General features: G+C 42.0%; 3 protein-coding genes across 5 annotated transcripts in view; 2 read left to right on the top strand and 1 right to left on the bottom strand.

Moving 5' to 3' along the window:
• LOC118427760 (glycerophosphodiester phosphodiesterase domain-containing protein 5-like) overlaps positions 1 to 6,162 on the bottom strand; it is an 80,111-nt gene extending 73,949 nt beyond the window's left edge. For 2 of the 3 annotated variants that reach the window (XM_035837684.1, XM_035837687.1), the window contains exon 1: positions 6,117 to 6,162. The gene's annotated coding sequence lies outside the window, so the exon portion shown is untranslated. Of the gene's footprint in view, positions 1 to 50; positions 69 to 6,116 lie in introns of those variants that run through there. The other variant, XM_035837686.1, reaches the window with a different exon arrangement.
• Positions 6,163 to 6,358: 196 nt separating this feature from the next.
• LOC118428043 (microtubule-associated protein 11-like) lies at positions 6,359 to 11,023 on the top strand. The gene is made up of 7 exons (XM_035838008.1): positions 6,359 to 6,762; positions 7,728 to 7,956; positions 8,455 to 8,490; positions 9,090 to 9,176; positions 9,603 to 9,729; positions 10,168 to 10,306; positions 10,925 to 11,023. The coding sequence occupies exons 1-7, from the start codon at positions 6,391 to 6,393 to the stop codon at positions 11,021 to 11,023; spliced, it is 1,089 nt and encodes a 362-aa protein (XP_035693901.1). The 5' UTR covers positions 6,359 to 6,390.
• Positions 11,024 to 11,468: 445 nt separating this feature from the next.
• LOC118426808 (microtubule-associated protein 11-like) lies at positions 11,469 to 15,567 on the top strand. The gene is made up of 6 exons (XM_035836330.1): positions 11,469 to 11,546; positions 11,820 to 11,914; positions 12,395 to 12,473; positions 12,929 to 12,998; positions 14,538 to 14,770; positions 15,326 to 15,567. The coding sequence occupies exons 1-6, from the start codon at positions 11,479 to 11,481 to the stop codon at positions 15,480 to 15,482; spliced, it is 702 nt and encodes a 233-aa protein (XP_035692223.1). The 5' UTR covers positions 11,469 to 11,478; the 3' UTR covers positions 15,483 to 15,567.
• Positions 15,568 to 26,517: the final 10,950 nt, after the last annotated feature.

The following is a 26,517-nucleotide window of genomic DNA, read 5'->3' as shown; positions in this document are numbered from 1 at the left end:
TAGAAATAATGATAAAAGAATTCCACCCAGAAATACACGATGAGACCCACCTTACAGACAGCAATCCATCAGCCTGCTGACAGACAGACAGCTCCAACAGACCGGGCACCATCTCTCCCTCTATTATTCCCACTCAGCTAGAAAATTGCAGCACCATCCCTGGCACTGTCTGAGTTCAATACAGAAGGTGAACGCCGCTGCCTCCCCGATACACACGCGCCCCGGCAAATGGCAACAGCCGTTACAACATCAAGCCACGGCTGGTCAAAGTGGCGATGTTACAAGCCAGAGGACAGTTCACAGGATCGCGCAGACCAATTCTATGACACAAGCGGCTGTTGAAGTTCACGAATCCAAGAAATTCCTTCAGCAATTTTTGAAAGCTGCACCCCAGCAAATGGCAAGTCTCCACTATATCTTTCAAGCCAGACGACAGTAAAATGAGATCGCGAAGCTTCGCTAACAAATTCTATGACACAAACGGGTGCTGCAGTTAAGGAATCCAAAAGAATTCCTTCAGCAATTTTTGGAAGCTGCTATTGCTACGTGTTAGCTATGCATGTAAAGCAGGGATATTTCTGGAACACTCCATGTGGTCGGCCAGGGAATATTTTTCATCCTCACGTCAATTCCCATGAGGAAAGTCATTAACCACGGGGGCCATATCCCCGGGCAACTGCATTGATTTCATCTGATTTATATTCTTCATATATTATAAAACAAAAGGCGAGAACAACAAAATGAGACTATGTGAGTAAAATATTTATTGGCATAAATGTGTACTCTTTTCTAAAAATAGAAATAATCTAATTGATAATTTCTAAAAACATTATGATGATTGTTTTCCATAGTACAATAATATGTAAAATATAAATGGAAAAGTAGCTTGAGAACAAATGGAAATTACTGATTTTATTTGCAAGAGAATTGGACACAAAAATGTAGGGAGGACGCTCTCCGGTGTGCTTAATTCTAAATATGCAAATAAGGGCGCATTCCACAGTCGGTAACCCCGGGCAACGGCAGTGCTCCGGAAGGCATCCAGTCATCCTCATCCCTTTTTCCAAATCTATGCAAATGAGGGCGTATTCCGTAGGGGCCGTCCCGTGTTATTATGTGCAGTGAATGATCGCGGATTGTATTAGGGCCAGATATGATCAAATCTGAGCTGCAGTGATGGCTTTCCAACAACCCTTCCAGGCAGGAGATGGGGGGAAGTGGATTGATTAGTCAGGCCCCGCGGGACGGTCGTCAACAAGGATTTCAAGAAAGCAGGAGAAGTAGAACTGCTTAATTTTAAAGTAACAGTAATTTACATGTGTCTTTACTGCAATCAGATGCTGAATCTTATGATATAAAAATGATACTTAACCCTATACTGATAACATATCTAATATCAATATTTATCATATGCTAAATATAGAAGCAGAAGTAGAAATGCTTTACTTTAAAGTAAAGGTAATTTACATGTGTCTTTGCTGCAGTCAGATGCTGAATCTTATGATATCAAAACGATAAAGGATGCTTAACCCCACTGATAACATATCTAATACTGTATTAATATTCATCATATGCTAAATATAGACTGAAGCAGAAGTGCACAAGGTTCTTTACAAAGTGTCTTTACATATACTAGTAGGTAACAAAGAATACCGTTTTTCCTCGATTTTTCTAGACAGAAATTAGCGTTGCCTCGTGAAGTAATTTCTCTCCATTTCCATTGGTTTCCACTTATTTGTCAGGTTTACTTTTGGCTGCTGAGTAGACAAAATACCTGACAGAAGAGAAAGCCCAATAAAGATGCTGAAAACCTAAACCCATAGCCTCTGTTTAGAAAATGCGTTTTTTCCTCGAATTTTCTAGACAGAAATTAACACTACCTCGTGAAGTAATTTCTTTCCCGTTTTTATGGGCAGCCATCAGGTGCCAAAGCGTGTCCTGATGTTGATCTTATGATTAGTGTATGATGATGAGGGGCCCTTCCACTCATAAAAACCAGTGATTCAGAACTCTGACTGCAATCAGAGCTTTACATTAACTTTCCTGCATACGTCTCCTATGGGGAACAGCATTTCGTCCCTACCAATGCATTCCACTTATTAAGTACCTTCAACAAGAAGGTTATGTTTTTGGTAGCATTTGTTTGTATATTTGTATGTAGAAGACCAGCATCAGAAGAAGACTCAAAATCACCTGGATGGATTGTATTGGTATTTATTATGTGGGTAAGTTTTGACAAGACCTGAAAACATTTAGATTTTGGACACCCTAGCATCTTTTTATGGTACTGCAGTGGGATATGTCAAGTTCTGGACAATTGCTACGGCTGTGATTTTTGAATGGTAGATACATGTACTGATGTAGCTCTTGAGGCAGAGAGTAAGTAGGTTTCGGCCACCTAGAAGCTTTTTTCGGAACTACAGGAGCTAGTTTAGTTTCAGTCTTTGAAACAGAATAACTCGAGAGGGGATCCGATAAATGGATCATCACAATTTTTGACATGCAGATTGCTTAAGTGATACTGCATTTGAATTCATTCTAGACAGCTATTTAGAATTAAAATAAAACAGTTAAGAATAACTTTTTACTACAATTTGTTTCTCATTCCACAGAAACAGATTGTTCAAGTCTATATTTAGAATGATAAACAAATCTCAAATATTGATTGAACCACCTGTTTGGGGGAGATTGAAAAAAATCAATAAAAAAACAATGATTAGGTTTACTTTACAACTAAGTACATGTACATTGTGTAAACAACTACTTTTCTTCCACTGCTAAACAGCTTTCAATTAATAGTCTAATGCCTTCATTCTAGCAGGCTAAAAAAATCCAAATACTAGATAACAGTATTGGGATGATGATGACGAGGATATACGCCATATGCAAAACAGTTGCCATAGTGATAAGGAGACAAAGGTATTTACAAAGCATGACTTTTGATAAGATATATATTATATTATTACTGGTTCTATGGTGTTCAATTGTATTTGTTGCTTACTTCCATATAAGTTCTTATCTTAAAAATAAGGAAAAAATCTTGAAATGGTAACAAGTAAGATTTATCTTAGGAAGATCCAGTAATATGATTTGATTTTCTAAATCAAGTCTGGGATAAATTTCACCACACGAAAGCTTGTCAGATATTGCAGTACCGATGCTTGATGCTATATCAAAAGGTTGCAAGTAAAGGCCATACAAAAATTGGCATAATCACCCCTTATTGCCGGTCCTATCAGAATAAGACGGATGTTCCCCCGTGGTGAGCCCTATATAAGCCTGAACTAGCGACCGGACTGACACAGCAGAAATATACAACCTTTTATATTAGAAAAAAAAGATACATAAAAATAAAATAAAAGCCATACAAAAATTGGCATAATCACCCCTTATTGCAGGTCCTATCAGAATAAGACGGATGTTCCCCCGTGGTGAGCCCTATATAAGCCTGAACTAGCGACCGGACTGACACAGCAGAAATATACGACTTATAATCAGTGCTGGGAGAGATCCGCCGCCGTTATTACTGTTACGTCTATCTGTAATATATGGCTTTGACACCGCTCGACATCCTTGTGGTACATTTGTAACACAGAGCAGATATAATTACAGTATAATTCACTGATGGCAGGGACACCATATGCTTTACCATATGCTTGACCAGACAAAGGACATTAAAATACACTCAAAACTGCCCCAAAAGACCACTCAGATCCCAATGGCCAGGTGGTCTTTATGTACAGGTTTTACTGTAATGCATATCAATGTAAGAACAATAGAATTGCTGTAGAATCAAAGTTTGAAACAAATATGGTAATTTTCTTAATATCAAATTACTAACTTGGAAAGGCAAAAGACATTAAAATTGTCAATGCCATGTAGCAATATTGTACTCAAGAAGAAATATCTCATGTTAACAACAAAAAAAGTTTTCTTTATTGCACTTTGGTAAACAAAACTAATTATCAATGGTAGCGATCTGATTAAACTTTTATTCTTTTCTTTCATAATATAGGAGTTTTGGCCCAAATTTGGTATGAAAACAGCTAACCATCCAACCTTACGATGACAAACAATTATCATACATCACCCCAGTGACAAGATATCAACAACAATTCTTAATGACAAATTTCTAATTTCAGATTAGCTGGATCTTTATTGCCTGGTTGTTTCAGGTTCAGAAACACATCTGCTCAGAGCGAGGGGTTTCTCAATTGTTAAATGACAATGCTACTCATTTCTATGATATTGAATAAATGATGCTAAAAATACAAATTAATTTATCTTTAATTTCAAAATAGCTGTATCCTTATTGCCTTCTTGTTCCAGGTTCAAAAACAAACCACTTAGTGCCAGAGGTTACCAAAGCAGTGATACTGGTAAGATAATGGAACTGATTATCTAATATCATATGTTATAAATACTGAATAGGACTAGAAGTAAGCTCCAATTTCAGATTAGCTGCATATCTTTATTGCCTGATTATGTTTCAGGTTAAAAACCTACACATTACACACTACATTATGTGACAAGAATATTTCTACGATAAAAAATACTTAAACTCAACAATATGTGATATTAAATATGTTATAAACACTGACAATTTCATCTTTCAAAGTTTCATTTCTGATTAATAGTAAGTTAGCTGTACATCCAGTGTTGTTCCAGGTTCAGAATTGGGTGTCAGAGGTTAGCCAATCAGTGATACCGGTGTGAAATGAATATGATACTTCTACGATAAAGAATACTTAAACTCACAATATATGATATTGAATATGTTATAAACACATCTTTCAAAGTTTCATTTCTGATTAATAGTACTAGCTGTATCCAGTGTTGTTCCAGGTTCAGAATTGGGTGTCAGAGGTCAGCCAATCAGTGATACCGGTGTGAAATGAATATGATAGTTCTACGTTAAAGAATACTTAAAGTCAACAATACATGATGTTGAATATGTTATAAACACATCTTTCAATCTTTCAGTTCTGATTAATAGTACTAGCTGTATCCAGTGTTGTTCCAGGTTCAGAAGTGGGTGTCAAAGGTCAGCCAATCAGTGATACCAGTGTGACAAGAATGTTGAATATTTCTACGATGAAAAATATGTGATATCACATATTGAATATGTTATAAACACATCTTTCAAAGTTTCATTTCTCATTAGCTACATATCCAGACTGGTGTTCCAGGTTCAGAATTGGGTGTCAGAGGTTAGCCAATCAGTGATACCGGTGTGACGATGCTACTCATGCTTCCTGCATGAAGCCAAAGTACTCGGATAATCGCTGATCCCTTAAATAATCAATGCCAACTGCGGCCACGACCGCGAACCGGGCCGCTCGGCATTCTCGCCACGATTCCAATTGAGAAATGCAATAAGATCGAAATAAGACATTTCAGATCTTGTTGGGCCTTTAAGTCCAGCCATGAAAAATGCATCACTTTGCACGCCGTGATACGAGATTGCCAGCGATATCATTATTATTATAACATATCTCCCGTTGATGCATTTAATATGTGGCCAAGCGTGACTAAATAGCTCAAGACAAGGCAAACCTTAGCAAGAAATTCCAAGAAACAAACGCAGAGGGACTAAGACGTAAGGAAGTAGACATAGAGATGAAGACGCTGGGTAGGAGAAAGCGATGCCCCACCCATTTTTGCTCCGACAGTATAACGTATTGCACATGCATGTATGCATGAGGATGGGGGAGGGTGTATATCTACTATACAGCACTTTGTGAGCCTAGCATTGTGATCACAATCGCCTACCGTTAAAACTATCCCTTGTACACACTATACAGAAGAAAAGGTGAAGCAAAGAAGCCGTTTGCATCCAAAGATATCGCTGGAAGTTATAGCGATAGAGCAAGGAGCGAGAAAATATCACCCCCTTCAGTCCGACCATCTGATCGGGCCATCCTTTAGGCGGGTGTGAGATTCGAGCGCTCTGCAATGTTCGGGAGGGGTTTTCACCCGTTTGCAACGCCGCTCGCCAAGAAAATTAACGGTAGAGCTAGCTATAGTCCTCGGCAAGCCACTGCGACCAAGACAAAGCAGATGGAGTGATTTGCGAAGGGATCAGAAATGGTAGAAATAAGTACGAAACCACCTACTTGTCCCCTTCCTGTCCACCAGAGAGCGATCAATACGCGAGGACCCAAACGGACTGACCGCCGCAAACCATCCCTGATAGATATTACCTCGATTTCTCGCATTAAAAACAATACTAATACATCAAAATACCAAATAAAAGTTACTAGATAGCATTTTTTGCATGATTTAAGGTTATGAAATACGTTTTTGGTGAGATTGGTTGAGTGAGTTTTCTAGGCGGAGGAAAGTTCACATGGGACGTACCGAAATTTGCGGAGCCCCCAGTGAGAAGTCATGGCGCCTGACGGCAGGTCGGAAACAGGATTTTCTCTGCATTTTCCGTCCTGCAAGGTCGGAGACGTGCTGAATCTCTCCCAGACTCCTCGCAGAAACTTTGTCTACCAGGGAGAGACCATCGACGTGCTTCTGATCGCCAAGTATTGCGAGGAAGACCGAGACGAGGAGAGAATACGTGCCTGGCGGGACCGTGTTTTGGAGCTGAGCACTGCCGCCACCGCCACGAGTTTGTTTCAGTCACAGGACATTTGTCACCACGAAGGGGGCCTGGAGAGGGGGACTGTTCCTGTTTCCAACGGAAAACAAGACTTCAGAGACTGTGTACCGCTCCTTCTGCACAACAGCTCTGCGAAAGATCAAGCAGAAAAGGTAGGTAGGCCGTTACATACATTTTTATAACCGTCCGGGTAAGATGTTTTGACGTTTCGCGACCTCCTGTGTTGTTGTAACGGACACAGCTGTTACAGCGCGCCATTTTTTCTGGCGACCGTGGCGCAAATCCCGGACCTAGCCTTACGAATCGACCCCACAGCGGGACAAATGTGACACGATTCTCCCGGATATCCGATCATAATCGTGTTTCCCACCGACAAGGAAAACATTACCACGTGGACTATTGTTTGTTTACATTCCGCGGACACATTGAGGAGTCACGCCCACTCTAAGGGCACGGGGGCGTGGCCCTCTTACCCTTTTTATTTGCCCTCTTATCTTTGTATCGATTTAATACGCCTTGTTATGAATGGAAGTGAAGATTCAGTGTTTTTAATAAGTATTACTGTAAGAATGGTTTTAATGTCTACATTGTCACTCTACTCTACTCTATTATGTATGTTATCTGATGACAAGTAATCCCTATAAAGCTGGACAGGTGTAACGTTAACTTGTTTTAATTTTTTTCTGTTTGCCATAAAAACGTTGCCCCATTATAAATGACTTATTAGTGCTAAGGTCATGTAGATCATCAACATTACATCAAGTTTGCACACCTTAAGTACTGTTAGAGCGTGGTCGAAAGGGCTAAATAAACCACCTTAAAGGCATTAGTTATTACCAATAAAAAAAGAACTCTGTTTCAAAATTGAATTAAAGATAACGTTATATTTTTATGCTTAAATTAGTGTTACATAGAAATTATAGTACAATATTATCATTGTACATGTATATAATATACTGTTCTTTTATATATTCATATACAACTGTCATTTTTCCACACATGATGAAACTTCCAACTTCTTTCATGTTTAGAGCATTTAGAAGACAATGTGTGTTGTCATTATGTCCAATTTTTTCCAACATTCTACAAAACAAATAAGAAAAATATCATATTCCAGGGTGAGGACCCAGTGACTGTATCAGATGACACCGTAGTCTTCCCACTGAGAGTCAGTCTGGACAAGCTTCCCGTCGGAACAAAAAGGGTCGGCGTTTCCGTCGTGGTCTGGAACCCAGAGGTCGACAGTGGCGAGGAGGATGCAGAGGAAAACTCGAACACTCCTGCTGAATCTGTGGAGGAACAGGTCACCAAGGAGGTCAAGGAGTCTTCAGATGTCAAATGCCATGGTACTTATTTTTATCTGCCAATTTTTTTATCTACCCCTGTAACCAGCCTGATTACCATCCGATTTCTACCTTGGGCTCCTTGCATGCGCTGCCCTAAAAAAAAGTACAAGGAGCCCCCTTTAGAAATCAGTTGGTACCCAGGCTAGGGTTGTTTAATACTGTAAATGCATTTAATTTTGCGGGGATTTAAGTTTGCACCGGTGGGAAAATGGGGTGTTCGCGGTGTTTTTATTTTTCGCGGTAGCGCCATACCACAAACTTATTTACAGTACTGTTGTACTGTAGTCGCATACTGTGTTATGATATTTGAGGTGTTTTTAAGTTGACGGTTCAGCGGCCACCACGAAAACTGCGAATATAAAACAAACGCGAAAATGTCTGCAATTACAACATTTTGTCAAGAAATTCATAAAAACTGTGAATGTATTTCATTGAGGTATGAGATCTTCCATTTCTTGTCTGATCTTCTATTTTTCTTCCCTGTGTTTCTGTGTGTAGTCCTGATTCTCCTCTGTCAGTACCACTCAGATCGAGGTACCTCCAGTTGTTTTTCTGTTATTTCTGGTTATTGGGTAACTTTTTTCTGTTTTACCTATGTTTATGGCTATTCTTGAAAAGGTAATGATATCACTGAAATGTGTATTATATATAGATCTGTTTTGGAAAAGAAAATATGCTGTCTACATTAGCATTCACTCACACACACACACACACACACATACATACATCAACATTATATATTTAGGGTGACACAGACACATACATTCCTACACAGACACTCACATACACATGTAACGGGAGGGACCCCGAGTTTGCCACTTTTTTCAATAAATCATCGTTTTCAAACGGAAGTTTAATGAACCCCTCTGTGATAAGTGAATACATCGGCATATCTTATGTTTAACTTTTTTTGCACGCGTAAAATTTGATAAATGTACATATAACGTTACATACATGAATACGTATAAATTTACATATGTACAAACACACACTCACACACACACACATACACATACACACACACACAAACTAACACACACACACACACACACACACACACACACACACATCCTGGTCCTTTCCTACATAGAATCATATACTGTATTAAAAAATGACAATTGTTTGCCTCCCAGTTACAGAGACATTCCCCTTGTTACCTCCCCCACTGGTGAAGTGCAGGAAGGTTTCGGTTGGTAGGAAACACTTTCTCATTATCAAAGGTGGGTGCTGGTTTATTATATATTAAATCCTTGTCAGGGTAGTGTGTGAAGTCTAGTTTTCAGTTGAAAAGAGGAAATTCTGCCGGGGCGGGCCCAGTCTGGTGCCACACTAGCTGCGTGGTAATATAGTTGGGTTTTTTTAACATATCTCTGATTTGATGGATTTTTAGCTCACATATTATTGCGTATTTTGTATTTCAAAAATAGCAAATTTTCGTTGGTATTTTCCAGACAGTTGCGTGTAGGATACGTTTAATAGAAAGTCTTGTTGAGTACCAGTATTGTCTCCTAATCCTGACCCATACACCTTTAAGAGCATTTTTTCAATATGAAATTTATAGGGTACATATTTCTTGATCTCGGCTTGTACCTAAAGAAGATGATATTCATTTCTGATATTGTCATTTTCTTTTACAACTGTTACAGTATACAACTCGTCCTGTGAAGACGTCACTGTTCATCAGCTACAGATCATTCCAAACTGCAACGCTGCTTTCCAGCACGACAGTGCAGAGAAGACCAGTCCTCAGCCAAATATTCAAACACCTAGCAAGTAAGTGCAACTTTGGAGACAACCGTAACCCTTCACTTTTTTTCTATTGGATAGTCTACTTTTACTTTTAGGCACTAAAACTCACATTGCACATTGAATAACCCATATTACACTTATTTAAGAAGAGTAGGGGTAACCCGATCTTGCTACAAATGTAAAAAATATGATATTGCTATACCCAAGCCAAGTACAAAAGCAGATCATGCTTCATCTATAACTTTACCTAGTACTTAAAGCTTTCATGAAATGGCCACCCCATTTTTTAGTTCAAGTACATACTGTGCTCCTCTGTATTTCTCATTTCTATGATTATACATGTACATGTACATGTAGGCTTCTCTCTCCTTCTGTATGTTTTATCTTTCTTACAGACATTGCCTTGTATGTGAAGGCTTTTAGCACGTAAACAAATGACAAAATCTTCATAACATCCCTCAGAAGAACAGCAGAAGGCGGCCTGTTCTCTCTAGTGCACACCGACCCTTCCCAGCTGCCCTCACACCTGCAGCCGCTGGAGGAACTCTGTCTCGTCTTCCAGATCGTCGTCAACGACAACTGGAACGCTGGCAAGTATGAGGTGAGTTACTTCTGATATCAATAGAGATTTTGTGCAAAAGAGATACGTTAGGAGGGAAGGTAAGCCAAAACATGGCCACCATCAGCCTCTAGAGGGAAACAGCCAGCTGGTTTTGTTGTCAAAGACAACTGGAATGTGGGCAAGTATGAGGTGAGTTATTCTCCCTGCTGCCCTATCCTGTAACTAAAACAGATTTGGTGCCAAAAAAGTTACCACAGCAGGGAAGGTAAGCCATAACATGGCCATCATTAACCAGTAAACAGCCTGCTTTTGTTGTCAATGATTACTGGAATGCCGACAATTAAAAGGTGAGTTAATTACTCTTATCTCTGCCTGCTGCCTAATACTGTAGCAGATACTTGTCCTGATGTATGGGCAACTTTAGCTTTGGCTTTTATATGCTTAGATCTCTCTCTCTCTTGGCTTGGCTTTGCAAACGAAGGTCATCTAGGATGTAGCCCGCGGCTGGTGCAAGCGCACTGGTGGCTGATGAGTCCAATACGTGACAGACAGCGTCAGCCACAGCGGCTGCAGGGGAATGCTTGGTCTGAATGCTTAGATCTAGACCTAACACAAATACACCTTCCAGTTCAAAACGATTGTTCTTTCCATTCCCAGTCACACGAGTCAGCCCTACTTCTCCTTATGCTGTGGCAGCCTGGGAAAGCTGTCAACTCTAACAGCAGTGAAGAGCACATCCACACACACTACAGGTGAGCAGGGAAAAGTACAGCTTCTAGATCATGGTGTATATCATCTCAAAGATTAGGGGAGAAGATATAGAGGCCTTGAGGTTTGGGTTTGAATTTTACAAGGTTACCTCACATATACTTGTATGTACCACTGTCAAGTTACAGGCAAGTATGCAACTGACATTATAACCAGGACAGTCTCCAGGACCCGTCCTTTCATCCTGTGATGGAAATTTGCCTGTTGGGACAGAAAATAATTTTACCCTATCTGTCTCAAAAGTGACATGAAATTGTTAAAAATGTACTTTCATAAGTTTAAAATGACATATCTACCAGGAAAATCAACAACATTAGCTCCAAAAGAATGAGTGGGACGGAAAAATTTTAAGCTGGAGACATCCCTGATTACAACTCAATTATTTCAACATCAGCTTTTACATTTGTATAACCCCCTTTTCTGTCCTCTCCAGCCTGCCTGTGATGAAGCTTGATGAACCACAGTTCATTATGAATGCCACCTGTCCATCACCCGTCTACGTAGGTCAAAGGTCAGGACTCCCTTTACACATTGCTGTCGTGCTTTGATTATCTCATAACAGATTTAAAATGGTGATTCTATCAACTCTCATTGATATATGACACAGAAAGTGTTTCTGCCTTCTTTGCCTTCCATGCTATTTAGTTCACACTGGTGATTTGTGCTGTAGTTAACCCAGTTATTTCTACCATTTTGTTTTATCCCAGATTTGATGTGAGGTACCAATAATGTGCACAGTTAGATCCCACTGATTGTAACTGCATTGTAACTTGTGTTCTCCCAGATTTGATGTGAAGTACACCCTAGTGAACAACCTGCAGGACTTTCTGACCATCAAGCTGGTGTGGAGTCCTGAGAAGGCACTTCAGGACCAGAAAGGTAACTTAAGGACCCTCAAGCCTTTATCTTAAGATCCCCTTGCACATGTTGACGAAGGTTGGACATCCAAGTATTAAGATACAATTCCAAAATCATATCCAGTTGCTTGAGTAACTGCTTATGGGCATATTTCCTAATATGTTCTTTGGACACGTACAGTATCTACAGCTTATATACAAGAAGTCATGGAAATCCATGTATTTTTTTCTATGCAACAAAAACAACACACTTCTACAACAAGTGTATCAAAATCTCACTCATTGTAAAAACCTTACTTGCCTGATCGGGCAAGTGAAGTAGGTCATGCACTTGCAAAAGTGAAAGTGAAGCCCAATCAGAACTTTCACTTGCCCTGGACAGTAGGGCTAGTAGACTTGTCCAACCCTGGTAACACTGACTTTCTTAAAAATAATTTTTTTCTGTAATCCAGTTTATGAGTTTTACAATCTGTAAGATCTTTTCTTTATAATTGTGTTACAGATAAGACAGAGGCAAGTATCAGGTCTGCCAGAAGTGTGATGGACTCTGTAGTCTGCCATACTCCAAGCTACAACCTGGGGTGAGTCATATCATACATATATCATATCATACACATATAAGACGTATAATTTTCATTATGACAACACAATATGTGCAAATATTGTTACACCAAGGCAGCTTATGTGGTTAAGTAGAAAACTCTGTGAAACAGTATTGGGGAAATATACATTATCTCAAACAATGCCTAACATTTTCATAAGTGCTGGTAGTACAATTCTAGCTGACAGTGTATATGTTTTATGCAGCTGTCTCTTTCTCTCTCTCCTGTTGGTATATGGCACAAATCTCTTCTTTTGTATGGTACACATTTAGATGGCACAATCTAGAACTGGCATGTCTAATGATTGTAGGAATTGCATGTGTGTGTCCCAACTGGTGTTTCTGCATGGTGACATACATGTAGTTGTAAGCACTGTGGTGTATTGCACCGTAGTTGTTAGTCCTAATGGTGACTGGTGTTTTGTACTGTTGTAGTTTCTGCAAGTGTGGGTCGACTGTCTCCTTCACTGTCCCCTTCCAAGTGCTGAGACCAGGGCTCTTTGAGGTGAAGCTGTTCACATGTTTCTTCTTTAGCCTGGGTACCATCCAGGTAGTAGTTCGCTCTTATGTTCGCTTCTGCTACTCATCTGGGGAACTGTATATTCAAATCTTTTGGTCGTAACATCAGGTAAAGGCCAAATTAGGGAATGGGTTCTAGAGTGCTTGTTCGATGACAACAGGCCCTCCCACAAGTGTATGGAGGCGTTTCGGGTGTTGGAACACCTGTCCAAACGAGCGCTTGAACCCATCCCATAATTCGTTCATGTGTAAGGACCAATCAGCGCCCTCTTCCGAAATTTGGACAATTCCAGACGTTAGAGATGCCAAGGTTCCCAGATGGAATAGCAGAAAAGCGACTGCATATAGTGTATGATAAAAGTTGGAGCGAACTACTAGTACCAGATGATACCCAGGCTATTCTTCTTTAGGTCGTTCAGACCCAATTGTTTAAACAAAACCCTTTGAATGGCCCAAGTTTCTTCTTTTGGATGCACAGACTTAATTTTTCACATGAAACCCTTGTTGGGCCAAGTTTTATACCAGAGTAAAGGAAAGATAGGTACAAAAATGTACATTGTATGCTTTGAAGTTAAACATTTTACAACACATTCTCTCATTTTACATAAATGAAGGTTAGACATCCAGGTAATAAAATACTGACGAAAGATAACGGATGCTCTCTGAAATGTCTGAAAATCATATCCAATCACGTTTCGAAAATCATATACATTTGCTTGAGTAATTGCTATTTGGAACTCTAGAATGCAACCTTTCCCTTTAGAGCATGTTTAGTTGCAAGGACTTCCAGTCTATCAAATATTCGAATCAAAAACATTTTCTAAAGGAAGCAAACCAAATCATTGTACATGTAATATGTGTGGTCAAGTTTTGTGTGGCCCAACTGTCTACACTGCACAATGGTATGCACCAGTACCATCCTTGTAATTGTGATAGATACTATCTTTCTGTATAACATAGAAGGAAGCATGTTTATATATATAAATATATAATGTGTAGTGGTACTTGCCATCCAGTAAAAATGTAGGACTTACAACATGTTACGTTGCCACTAAAAGCTCGTAATCACTTTTCAAGTGAAAAGTTTATTTTCAATTATCAGGTTTTCTGGTACTCAACAACACTGTTTTAACAATTTTGAAAATATTTGCAATTTGAAACAACCGTTTGTCGATTTAGTATCCCTACATACCCTGATTTTAGAGGTAACGGTTATGTACATGTAGGTTACCCAACTGAACAGATACAGGTGAACAAGTGCTAATTACTGTAAATGCGTTTAAGCTTGCAGGGATTTACTTTCACGGTAGAGGGAAAATGGTGTGTTCGCAGTGGTTTTAAGTTGCAGTAGCGCCTGGTACTGTAGTCACATACTGTAATGGAAAAATTTCGCGTGGTTTTAACTTCGCGGTGAAGCAGCCACCGCAAAAACCGCAAACATAAAACCACCGTGAACATTTCTGCATTTACAGTAAGTTGACAAATGTATCTCTAACCATTGTTTTGTTACCCTCCCTATATATAGGTCGGCCAACACATGAAACTGAAGCTCCAGTTCAACACCATCACCCCAAACTTTCCCCACAGCCACAGCGGCAGCTCCGACGGCAAGTCCACCCCCGGGTCCTCCTTCAGCCGAACCAACAGCCCCAACTTCACCCCGGACAAAAAACAGGGCATGGCCGCCAAGTCATACTCTTTTACGGACTCAACCTCGGCTGCTATAGTGAAAACACAGTATTACCCTGCTGGTGTGAGGTAAGAACTCTTAAAAATGTCTCATAAACTAGATTTACAAAGCTTTGAAATGACCAACAACCCCATCTTCACTCCAGACAAGAAGCAGGTGATAAAATAGGATATATATAGCTATTGTCTATTAGTATTCTTTGCTTTTCAAGGTACAATACACAGAAGATTCTTAATTTTAAAAATTCTTTATTTTCTCTTTGTAGAACATGTGCTTTGATGAAAGTACTGTCTTGCTTTGTCTAAATGCACCATTGGTGTGTGTTGCTTTCACTTATCAACTTGGAAGCACAAGGAACGGGAATACTTTGATAAAAAATGATAACTTGATTACCGGTGTGTCTACCTTATTATACCTTAAATATATGATAAATATAGATTAGAACAGGTCAGCTGTAATGAGATGAATGTACTTCACACTTAGACTGTGCAAGTCATTTGATTTTGGCATAAGATTCCAATGATTATCAGGTATTATGGATAGCAATCATGTTATCAGCACCATGGCCAAAGCAAGTTTCCAGTCACATCTGTGATATTACTAATTATTTTCACTATCCCCAGACAAACGAACAGCCCGACCCACTCGCAGGACTCGCGCACCAGCTCCCCCTCCCGCTCTGCGCCGGCCTTCCTGGCCCAGCCGCCCGCACCGGTCCTCTCGCTGGACAAGATCATGAAGCACAACTGCAAGGTCTACGTCATGGAACCCAACACTTGAGATTGTTTTCAACTAATGCTGCCATCACATTTTCCAAACGGGGGGCCTAGCAGCATGTTTGTGGAAACGGAAAATAACCAAAAGTGTCAAACTATTCTCATCAAACATACACAAATTATTCTCATGGCTAAATGTATTTATGTTCCTGTCATTGGTCAAAATCATGAAACACAACTGCAAGGCCATGTCATGGAACCCAACACTTAGAGGGCATCGGAGATTGTTGTCAACTAATGCTACAGAACGTTTGCAGATAGATGTGCAAAGGTTAGGTGTGACGGGTCGTTCAGTGTAACATAACAGCTGCTGCCGCATCAGGCGCGTGTGAAGCTGCTGTGTTACGCCAAAGGGCAGTTATACTGGCTATATAGATACAGATACAGTTTCCAAACCAGGTCCCAACCGGGATATTTGCAGAAACACAAAGTAATCAAAAGTGTTTATCACTGAACGTACACAAATTATTCTCATGACTATGTATTTTTGTTCCTGTCTCTCGACAAGATCATGAAGCACAACTGCAAGGTCTACGTCATGGAACCCAACACTTGAGATTTTATGATACAATTTTAAACTTTATATCCGTACACAAAAATAAAGCGCTCACCAACAAGCTTTTGATCACTCCTCTGATCCTTTTGAAGTTGTAATGACCCAAAACCGAAAGTGTCGTGTCAGCAAAGGGTCATGCTTGGAAGTCAGTATCGGCCTCCGTCTCGGACCAAGCACCTTTGACCCTTTGTTGATGTCACACTTTGGGTCTGGATATGTGACATAGGCTTTGGGTCATTACAACTTGAAACAGAAGCTGATGGCGGGCTGCCATCAAGCCTCTACATCTATGTGCAAGCATGTCTAATTCGGGTAGCAACAGATGATAGAGTATGACGGAATAGTGAGTGTTGTTGAGCTGTAATATGACAGATGCAATCAGAGATTTTCATGACCTAACGTTACTTAATGTAAAATGAAGGAACAAAAGCATGCAACACAGTTGTACAGATTTATGTAGTGCATGTATGCAATTCAACAGTTAGAGGAACATAATACCTTCTGCCCAAAAGACAGAGACTTCTTATACGTTCATGAAAGCAAATTGGGGCTTTCTTGAGAAGGGAATGTGTTGCAGATAATTATAAGGGTTGGTACCGGTTCACTGGATCTGGTCCAGACATGGTACAACACCGTAGAATTGAGTCCAGAAATCCTGAAAGGTGTGAAGAGAGACAAAAAAGCGGAAAGTTTTTATCAAGACAACTTATAGGGGATAAATGAATAAACATTCTTCTAGCTTATGTTTGAAGAACATAAAAGTGGTTTTTAATTTTACTTATGCTTGTGAAACAACCAGAGGGGCGAGTAAGAACAGAAAGAAACAACACCCCGACTCCCGGGATTCGAACCCGCGCCAAACCCGGGCAGCCGGATCACAAATGGAACGTGCAAACCGTTCGGCCAAAAGGCTTAAGCCGTTAGGCGTCTTCGGTTTAGCAGTCCTTGAACACCACTGTTACACTACTCCCCCTTTTCTTTTCAAGATTCGTCCTCGAATCTCCGAGATCGACATCCCTGTGTGGCACATACTAGCCTGTTAATCACAGGGCCGGCGTGGGAACCATTGAAACAACCAGAGGGGCGAGTAAGAACAGAAAGAAACAACACCCCGACTCCCGGGATTCGAACCCGCGCCAAACCCGGGCAGCCGGATCACAAATGGAACGTGCAAACCGTTCGGCCAAAAGGCTTAAGCCGTTAGGCGTCTTCGGTTTAGCAGTCCTTGAACACCACTGTTACACTTGCTTGTTGGCAACTAATAAAAAAGTGTCAAAAATAAGTGCAAATGTCAACATTCAAATATCAACATTATTATGGTTTAACAGAACCAGACATTTCAACTAGACAGGCTCAGGTCCAGACCTAAACCTGGACCTCTGGACCTAAACCTAGAGTTGTACCTGATTAAGACAAACCATTATCCACCCTAGTGACATTATAAACATACATTTGTCTCAAAATAAGGTTAAATAGCAAACCGTTAATGCTTATGTCATTTGTCCAGAGATTGTTTTGTGATGTGCACATACTGATGTGTAATTAAGACAGTTGAATCAATGAAGTTGTCATTCCCTATGTGCAGAAAATTGCATAACAGTTCCTTCTTGTATGTGCAATGTGTATCATAGTAAGTTTCAAATTAACTGCAGGTACAATGTTGAATTGGTTACACCAAGTGTTGCAGTGTTCTAGTGTAAGATATGAGAGTAATGAGTCAACTAAAAGTTACTTAGACGTATATGCAACATTGGAATGTTTTTGCAAACCTTCCAAGATACTTTTTTGGCAGCAAGTTGTATTTATTATGGAGTTTGGCAGCAAAGATAAGGCAAAAGTGTCACTTTCCTATTTCCTTTTAATAATGCCTTTTAAGAATTCTGTACTATGCTAATGTATATGCAAGTAAAACAAAATATTAACTTTAGGCACTGAGCTATATATGAAAACTATTGCTATATACAGTATTGCAGTACCATCAGTGGATTTCAGTCCTGTGATGTGCTTTGGGCAAAGATATGTCAGAAAAATATTTGATATTTTATTTACAGATATTGTTTCTGTAGTTATTACACAGTGAGTCCTAGTTTTATAAGGGCTACATGTAGCAAATGTGAACTGTTGCTATGTATTGCAGTACCATCATTGGATTTCAGACTTGTGCTGTGTAATGCTTACGGCAAAAAAGTGTTTGATGTCACTGATTGTCAGATGTTTTATTTACAGACATTGCTCTGTAGTTATACATAGTGAGTCCTAATTTTATAAGGGCTAGCAAATGTGACATGTAAGGCATTCTCATAACAGTTGCATCATTTCTATGTTGCTCATGTCATTCCATGACCATGTGAAAATTTATGACAGACTAAACTTTACTTAACCAACACTTAAGCCTTGCTCACGGAATGGACATGTCTATATATGGAAGCTTCTGGGGTGTGACGTAAGAACCATGTGACTGAAGCAGCTGGTCATAGGTGGGAGATAACCTATATCGCCCCCCGTCTCTGTTCAGTGTTGGACAGTGAGCTCAAATGTTCACAGCCTCCATATTTATTTGCAAGAGAAGTGAAGTACATGCATATGTAGACAACATTCGAGCTTACTGTCCAACACGACAGAGACGGGGGGGTGGCCGGGTGGGGGGGAGGGGGGTCATAGGTTATCTGACACCAGTCACGTGATTATGATGTCACGTCCAGGATGCAGTAGACTAGTCCATTCCATGAAGAAGGCTAACAGAATTTGCAGAAAATTTCCCAACTCTCTGTAGTGTTGGTCAAGTAAAGTTTAGTCTGTCATAATGTTATTTACCAGCACATACATGTATATGAACTTTCATGCTGACGATAAAGTTACTTGTTCTTTGTTACTTATACTATGCATTCCTTATAGCAACAGGCTATAGTGGTAGAATTTCTCAATATGTCATGACATTTGGCTACTTGACAGGTTACAGGTGTGTAGTAGTCAACTACATTTGATCTTTGTATTTTGTGAATGTTCACCTGTGACCAGATTATATTATTGGTTTGCGTGACATTTTATTTAGTTGGTTTTGCTGCCCAACTAGCTCAAGGCTAACGTTTCAAAATGGGAAGATTTTGTCCAGTTCCATATGTATTTCATGTTATTCTTTTTTTATTGGATAATCTTCAGTCCAGCAAAAGGTAGCTGATACTTTTGTGTGGATCTTCTCAGTATTGGTGCGAGTCATGTGCCAAAAATAGCTTCTATAAGGAAGTGGTTACAATCAGTATTGTGTTTGTGGATGTTGCAATAAATGTTATTCCTAAACTTGATCCTTTGAGTTGAAGTTGTATGTTTTCAAACATGTTTGTATGGTAGTACCATCGGAATAGTATATGGTACACCATGGTAGAAACACATTACAAATAATCAGCTATATGGATCGTTACCAAATGTTACCTCTGTTGTTAAACAACGCCGACTACTCCTTGCCGGCCATGTGGCTCGTGGTAGAGAGCCAGCCGGAAAACTCTTGTTCTGGACACCTGTTTTAAGAAACGAGTTGGTCGCCCAAGGCTAACTTTGAAAAAGCTTATTGAGTTAGAAACTGGACTGGACGGTCCGGAACTTCTCACAGCGATGTATGACAGACTGTACTGGAAGTCAAACTTCACTTGCTGCACCCCATAGAGTATGACAAATGACGATGATGACCGTCGGACCGTTAATGTGTACTACCAAGCATTAGGAGAAAGGATGGCTGAATACGGTTCTGTTGAATCATCAGTAAAGCATAAGGTCATGAATAAGTTTGTGTTGGTGTAGTAGTTCGGTGACTTACTATGGGATGAGGGTGCGGTTTTCTTTTTGATTTGCTCTAAGACAGACGAGAACAATGTGGTCCGTACTCAAGCCAGTAACTTATTCTAACAGTGCCACATACAAAGGAAAGAAAGTCGAGGTTGTCCCATAGGCTTTTGAGGCCGTTTCATCAGCAGACCAGAAGCCACCATCTCCTTCTCACAGCGATGTATGACAGACTGTACTGGAAGTCCAACTTCACTTGCTGCACCTTATAGAGTATGACAAATGACGATGATGACCGTCGGACCGTTAATGTGTGCTACCAAGCATTAGGAGAAAGGATGGCTGAATACGGTTCTGTTGAATCATCAGTAAAGCAAAAGCTCCTCATGAATAAGTTTGTGTTGGTGTAGTAGTTAGTTCGTTGACTTACTATGGGATGAGTGTGTGGTTTTCTTTTTATAATTTACTCTAAGACAGACCAGGACAACGTGGCACGCACTCAGGCTAGTAACTTATTCTAGCAGTGCCACATACAAAGGAAAGAAGGCCGAGGTAGTCCTATAGGGCTTATTCAGTCACGTGGTCCTCCCCCTAGCAACGAGCGAAGTCGGCCATTTTGGTGTACCACAATCAGCCCGCCTACAGTGGGGCCCTATGCAACTCGCCGTAGAAATTGTAAATATTTCCCAAGCAATGCACCATCATCCGTTCAAAACGTTTAGTTTCACGATCACGGTGCTTTGTCTTGGCGTGGGATGTTGGTTCTGCACTGGTAAAGCACACACAGATTGGGTAACAGTAAGATTTGCTTCGCGATTCTCTAGGAAAGCCGTGCGGGAATGAAAATACGAAGGGAAATTCCGAAAACAAACAGCGGAGTCCATAAACGACAGCAGGAGCATGTCCCCTAGTTCTTTGATGAATTTTCATGAAAAAAAAACAAGAGTACAAGATGCTGACTGTGTGTGAACAAAAACCGCGGCACAGGATACTATCCTGTGGTCGTCCAACTTCTGAATGTCGAACTTTCCCGATCACTACGTAACGTTACTTCTATCAACTAAATCTCATCCTACACTCCAGTATTTGTCCAGATACTACGTTGTCGCAAGGACTTTTCATCAAGTTGTTGTAAGCCTGGTACGTTTTTAACTGAGTGTGCAGAAATTCGTTCACAGAACAAAATAACAAAGACAAGATCGATGGACTCCGCTGTCACCCCGTCACTGTTGCCGTGTTCGTAAAGTAGACTGGATCTCCGAAAACTTTCCCACACTGATGAAATATGGATAATTTCTATCCAATTTTTGTAGCGAAAATATGACTTGAGGTTGGAAGCTCTTTGCATAGTCAAACAGCGTGCAAATGACTTCACTTTCCTCGGACTTAGTTAGAGATCTTCAGACACCGAGAATCTTCGCCGGGACTGGTGGTACACCAAAATGGCGGCGCACGGAGGGAAGGGGTGATGACGTCACGTGAATAAGCCCTATAGCCTTTTGATCAATGGACCGATCCTGAAGCCACGCCCCCTTTTCGATCATGTTCTATTTCGAACACCTCCTTCAAAAATAACCATTTCTGTCCCTGGTCCCACTGGGGCAGGTTTTGACGGAGGTGTTCGAAATAGAACATGGGGTTCTACCTGGTTCTATTTGTTCGATGTCGCGTTCGATCAGGATCGGTCCTTTGCCGTTTCATCAATAGACCAGAAGTCACCATCTCATCATCTAACTTTTTGCCACAGGGCTAAATACATGTTGTAGTGGAAATTTGTCTGACTATCGGGAAGGAGCGTTTTCCGCTGCTCGGGGGGACAAGTGTTTTCATCCAGCCTGGTAAACATACGTACGATCCTTATGCCACCGGTAGATCTGCCTGGAGATCACAAATTTACCTAGCCTGGGTACCACCCGGAAAGTAGTCCGCTTCGCTATTGGTTTATTATACACTATATACAGTCGCTTCTCGCTCTGATATTTATTAAACACTATATACAGTCGCTTCTCTGCTATTCAGAAGCGAACATATAGTAGGAGCGAACTACTGCCCGGATGGTACACAGGCGAAACTTTACCTGTCCTGGGGGCACAATCGTGATAGCAGATTTCCATCAATACCCTTCCGCATACTTTCTGACCAGGGGCTGATCAATGGAAATTGGTCTGACTACCAGGAAGGAGCATTTTCCGCTGCTCTGGGAGCAAAACTTTTTTCAATAGGCCTTCAAAAGTAGCATATGTTTGCATGCTTTGTCGATATCACTTCACATCTGGTATACCTTTGAGCGTTGCAAACAGAACGTGTGTAAGCATTTTCAAACCTCCTAAGTGTAACATATCGAAGAATTTGTAATTTTGACCCATCTTTTCCATCACGTAACACACCACGGAAGTTCTAGATCCCAAGACAGGAACCCCAAACATTGCAAGCCCTGGGGACATAAACCTTGTCAGCAGGTCTTCATCAACACCATCCTTCCGTACATCTCATCAATATTACTGAACGGGATACATTTTATATCTGGACTTTGCAACTTTGTTTTCCTTCAGGTCTGACCAATGTGAAGCAGAACATGCCAACCTTTACCAAACCAAATTAAGTCATTCGGCCAAATTGTCTTTACAAACTAGCTATTGTCATTCATCAAGAAAACATAACCATAAACTCCTGTCATTCATCAATAAACAAGAAGCGACCATCTCATCTTCTGACCTTTTACTGCAGGGCTATTATACCCAGTGGAAATTTGTCTGGCTATCAGGAAGGGGCATTTTCCCAGGGGGGGCACAAATACATCACAGCAATTCTTCATCAACACCATCCATTTGCATCGAATTGGTCAATATTACTTCACGAAATATACCTATACTTCTGGACATTGCAAACAGAACGATGGCTGGACTGTAAGCATTGCCAAATGTCCGAAATTTAACATGATGAAGATTTGGAGTAACGTGACTCATCTTTTCCATCACAAACATACATAGCGGAAGCTCTAAATCCCAAGACAGGAACCCCCAAACATTACTTGCACGCCCTTGGGACACAAACATTGTCAGCAGGTCTTCATCAACAGTATCCTTCCGTATATCTCATCAATATTAATTACTAAACGGGACACATCTATAAATCTGGACATTGCAGGCAGGACAGGCAGAGGAAGTACTGCAGTCTAAGGGTGCCACGACTTCCCCGCCAGACGGACAAGCACATCTTCTGTCCGCGGCCACATTTCGCTGGTCCTCCTCCTCCTCCTTTGCCAAAAAGCTAACCAGGTTAGTGCCGCAACGTTCCCCTCTATCAGCTTCAAGGAGACATACGTAATGGCTCTTAGAACAGGGGCGAACATACCCATGCTATTTGCTCTGTTCCTTGTGACTGCTGGGGCAGCCTCGGCAGGTTTCTGCTTCCCTCGCTGTGCAAAAGCGAGCTGGTCGCAATGTTTAGATGACTCGATGCTCGAAATGCTTCTGTACCAATCGGGTACATGCATCTTATGCAAACAACATAGCACTGTTAGTGTCAGCAATACTCCCATCCCTACTGTACCCTGCTTGCTAGGCATACAAACAGCATTTGCCATCAGGGGAACTCCACTCGGTGTACTATCAGGAAAGAAAATGCCATCATTTGAACGGTCATCAGTAAAAGCCTTGGTTCTGATTGAGGATGAAATCTCAGATTTGGAGGACAATACGATGATTGGGTTTTCAGACCTGAAATATCTGAGTCTAGATTTCAACAGGCTGACACATGTCAAACAGAGCTGGTTCACCGGTTTAGAGACCCTTAGTTTTCTAACCTTATCCAATAACCGAATAGCGCAGATTGACCCAGGGTGCTTCAGAAACATGCCGTGGCTTCTTTTCCTTGGCCTGGAGAACAACGCGTTACAGGTCGTAGACCCCGCCTGGTTCCTTGGCCAAACAACACTGATGCAACTGTACTTGGGGGGAAATGACATTAAGACCATTCCTCCAAGCACGTTCAAGAACATGAGTCTGTTTGAACTATACCTAGAGAGAAGTGCTCTGTCCTGCCTTGACTGGGGGGTATTGAGGGGACAGGCACTGAATCGGGCAGTCTTCTATGCCAGTGGTAACAGCTTGACAACAGTGCACGATGAAACGCCACATAAATTGAAATGGATCGTTTCAATGCACGAAAGCCAAATCACGCAGTATCAGCAAATAGACAAATTCCAACCATACAAGCTATTCACATCTGTTGAGGTGCCCAGCTTCACCTTCTGTATCAGGATTAACCCAGGAGGGAACAAGAAGTCGTTTTCGTGGAGGTTTAACTCAAAAGATGTTGCGCCTCGCACATCAGAATACATTAAAATTCCTACGTCTTGTGACGAGTTAACCGAACCTCAACCAAACCAAATCATTCTGACACGTTTTGTCGTCATTGCTACCAATGATAACCCAGAAATGGGGGGCCCCAGCAACCATTCGTACCGAGAAAAGTGCAGACGGGTGTGGGAACACAACCTGGGCGTTACAGTGGCTTTGAAGGATAACTCTACGGTACAGCTGGTTTCCTTGGGTGTAGGGAACGCAACCGAGGCAGATGTTGCCATTCTGGTTGACGACACACCAGACACGAAAATAGTCAGCACCGCAGAGTCAGTCGGCCATTCAAACGAAAACAAAGCAAGACCCAACTCAGACAGTGACCACACAGATAGCGTCAATCTAACTTGTATCGTCCTATCGAAACACAAGCAAGCCCCATTATCCATAGACATTCCCTCAGTCCCGAAAAGGCTCCACAAAGCATGCCCTGTGCACAAAAGCGACAAAGACGAAACAAACTTTCAAACACCCAAGCCCAGCACAAGGTCCCAAACAGCAGAAGAGTTAAGATCTCTGACACTTCCAAATCTGGCCACAATGACATCCACATTGCAGCTGGGCACTCTCCAAACCAATCTTAACCAATTCACCCCATCACCAAAGTTCCCTGTCATCCCAGTTGTTGTTTCAGTCGTAGGCATTACGATCTTGTTCCTCTCTTTGGGATTTCTGCTGAAGATGTGCCTGCCGAAGTTAAGAAAAGGGAACAGGCCACAGAACCACATGGATGCTAACAATGGACAAATAGCGACAATTCCTGGTCTTGTCGCCTGTACCGCAATGCCTTCGGCCCTCCAATCTGTTCAGTCCGTGTACCGGAGGAGCTCGGATGACATAGTGCCTACCCTCCAACATGACTACGCTGAGATCCCAGATCATCTGGCTGCTGCTCAAAGGCCCCTGCCTGCCCTTCCCCACACATACGCAGAGATCCCAGATCATTTAGCTCTTGCTCAGCGGCCTCTGCCTGCCTTTCCCCACACATACGCAGAGATCCCAGATCATCTAACTCTTGCTCGGCGGCCTCTATCGGCATTTCCGCACACCTACGCAGAGATCCCAGATCATTTAGCTCTTGCTCAGCGGCCTCTGCCTGCCTTCCCACTTTTGCCATGGAATAACACGCTTCCTGTCGTAAGACGTACACGGCAGGAGGTCCAAGATGCCACAGAGTCTTGCGAGTCCCTACCTGACCTCGGTCATTCCTTAGACGTCTCAGACCGTAACATCTTAGAGAGTCCCGATGATGAACCCATTCCCTTTTACAGTGCTGCTGCAGAGCCTTCGCTTCCTACAGTTACAAAAACTAGGCAGAACTTTCAAACCTACCGGGGAAACTGCACTACTTTGCAAAGTCCTCAGCCTACTTCTGGTAGACTTGTTATGTATAGCCTGCCCATGATAGTTAGGCACTATTGTGTTAGAGCATATGGTACTCATACGTTTCTGTTATATGCCAACTCAGGGGAGGGAGCCCAAAGTATAACACGGCGACGATTTCTTCCCATCTCGTCTAACTCCTACTGGCAATGGGAGACCCCAGGGTTGGGACCCCGTAACACACCACGGCGTGCTTCCCTCCCCCTACCCACACTGCCTAACACCTACTGGCCATGGGCGATCCCTGGGAAGGGAACCCGTAACACACCACGGCGTGCGTCCCTCCCCCTACCCACACTGCCTAACACCTACTGGCCATGGGCGATCCCTGGGAAGGGAACCCGTAACACACCACGGCGTGCGTCCCTCCCCCTACCCACACTGCCTAACACCTACTGGCCATGGGAGATTACAGAGCAGGGAACCCGTAACACACCACGGCATGCGTCCCTCCCCGTCCCCACACTGTCCAACACCTACTGGCCATGTGAGACCACAGCGCAGGGTACCCGTAGCACCCCACGACGTGCGTCCCTCCCCCTACCCACACTGCCTAACACCTACTGGCCATGGGAGATACCCGTGCAGGGAACCCATACCACTCCACGGCGTTCGTCCCTCCCACTCGCCACACTGCCTAACACCTACTGGCCATGGGTGATGCCAGGCGAGGGAACCCATAATAACACACCGAGGCGTGCGTCCCTCCCCCTACCCACGCTTACTTAGCACCTAACCCCCTTCTCAAAACTGCCTAAACACCTACTGGCCCTGGGGAAATCTCTGCCCGGGAAGGGAACCCCTAAACAAACAACGGGGGGGAGACCCTCCCCCCGGCCCCACATTGACTAAACACTAACTGGGCTTGGGAAGATGCCCCCAGAACGAGGGAACCCCTAAACCAACCACCCTGGGGGGTTTTTCCCCTAACCCAACCTGCTTAAACCTTATGGGCCAAGGGC

This window comes from Branchiostoma floridae, chromosome 12 (genome assembly GCF_000003815.2).
Source record: "Branchiostoma floridae strain S238N-H82 chromosome 12, Bfl_VNyyK, whole genome shotgun sequence".
Taxonomy (NCBI): domain Eukaryota; kingdom Metazoa; phylum Chordata; class Leptocardii; order Amphioxiformes; family Branchiostomatidae; genus Branchiostoma; species Branchiostoma floridae.
Note: the sequence above shows the minus strand (reverse complement) of the source record. Positions and strands in the feature narration are given on the sequence as shown.

What these genes read in the sequence shown, in the direction of transcription:
- LOC118428043 (XM_035838008.1), top strand. Translation starts at nt 6,391, where the DNA reads ATGGCGCCTGACGGCAGGTCGGAAACAGGATTTTCTCTGCATTTTCCG. An exon ending in AATATTCAAACACCTAGCAA is followed by an intron (nt 9,730 to 10,167) that starts GTAAGTGCAACT and finishes AACATCCCTCAG; the next exon opens with AAGAACAGCAGAAGGCGGCC. An exon ending in GGAACGCTGGCAAGTATGAG is followed by an intron (nt 10,307 to 10,924) that starts GTGAGTTACTTC and finishes TTCCATTCCCAG; the next exon opens with TCACACGAGTCAGCCCTACT.
- LOC118426808 (XM_035836330.1), top strand. Translation starts at nt 11,479, where the DNA reads ATGAAGCTTGATGAACCACAGTTCATTATGAATGCCACCTGTCCATCA. An exon ending in CCCGTCTACGTAGGTCAAAG is followed by an intron (nt 11,547 to 11,819) that starts GTCAGGACTCCC and finishes GTGTTCTCCCAG; the next exon opens with ATTTGATGTGAAGTACACCC. An exon ending in GGCACTTCAGGACCAGAAAG is followed by an intron (nt 11,915 to 12,394) that starts GTAACTTAAGGA and finishes ATTGTGTTACAG; the next exon opens with ATAAGACAGAGGCAAGTATC.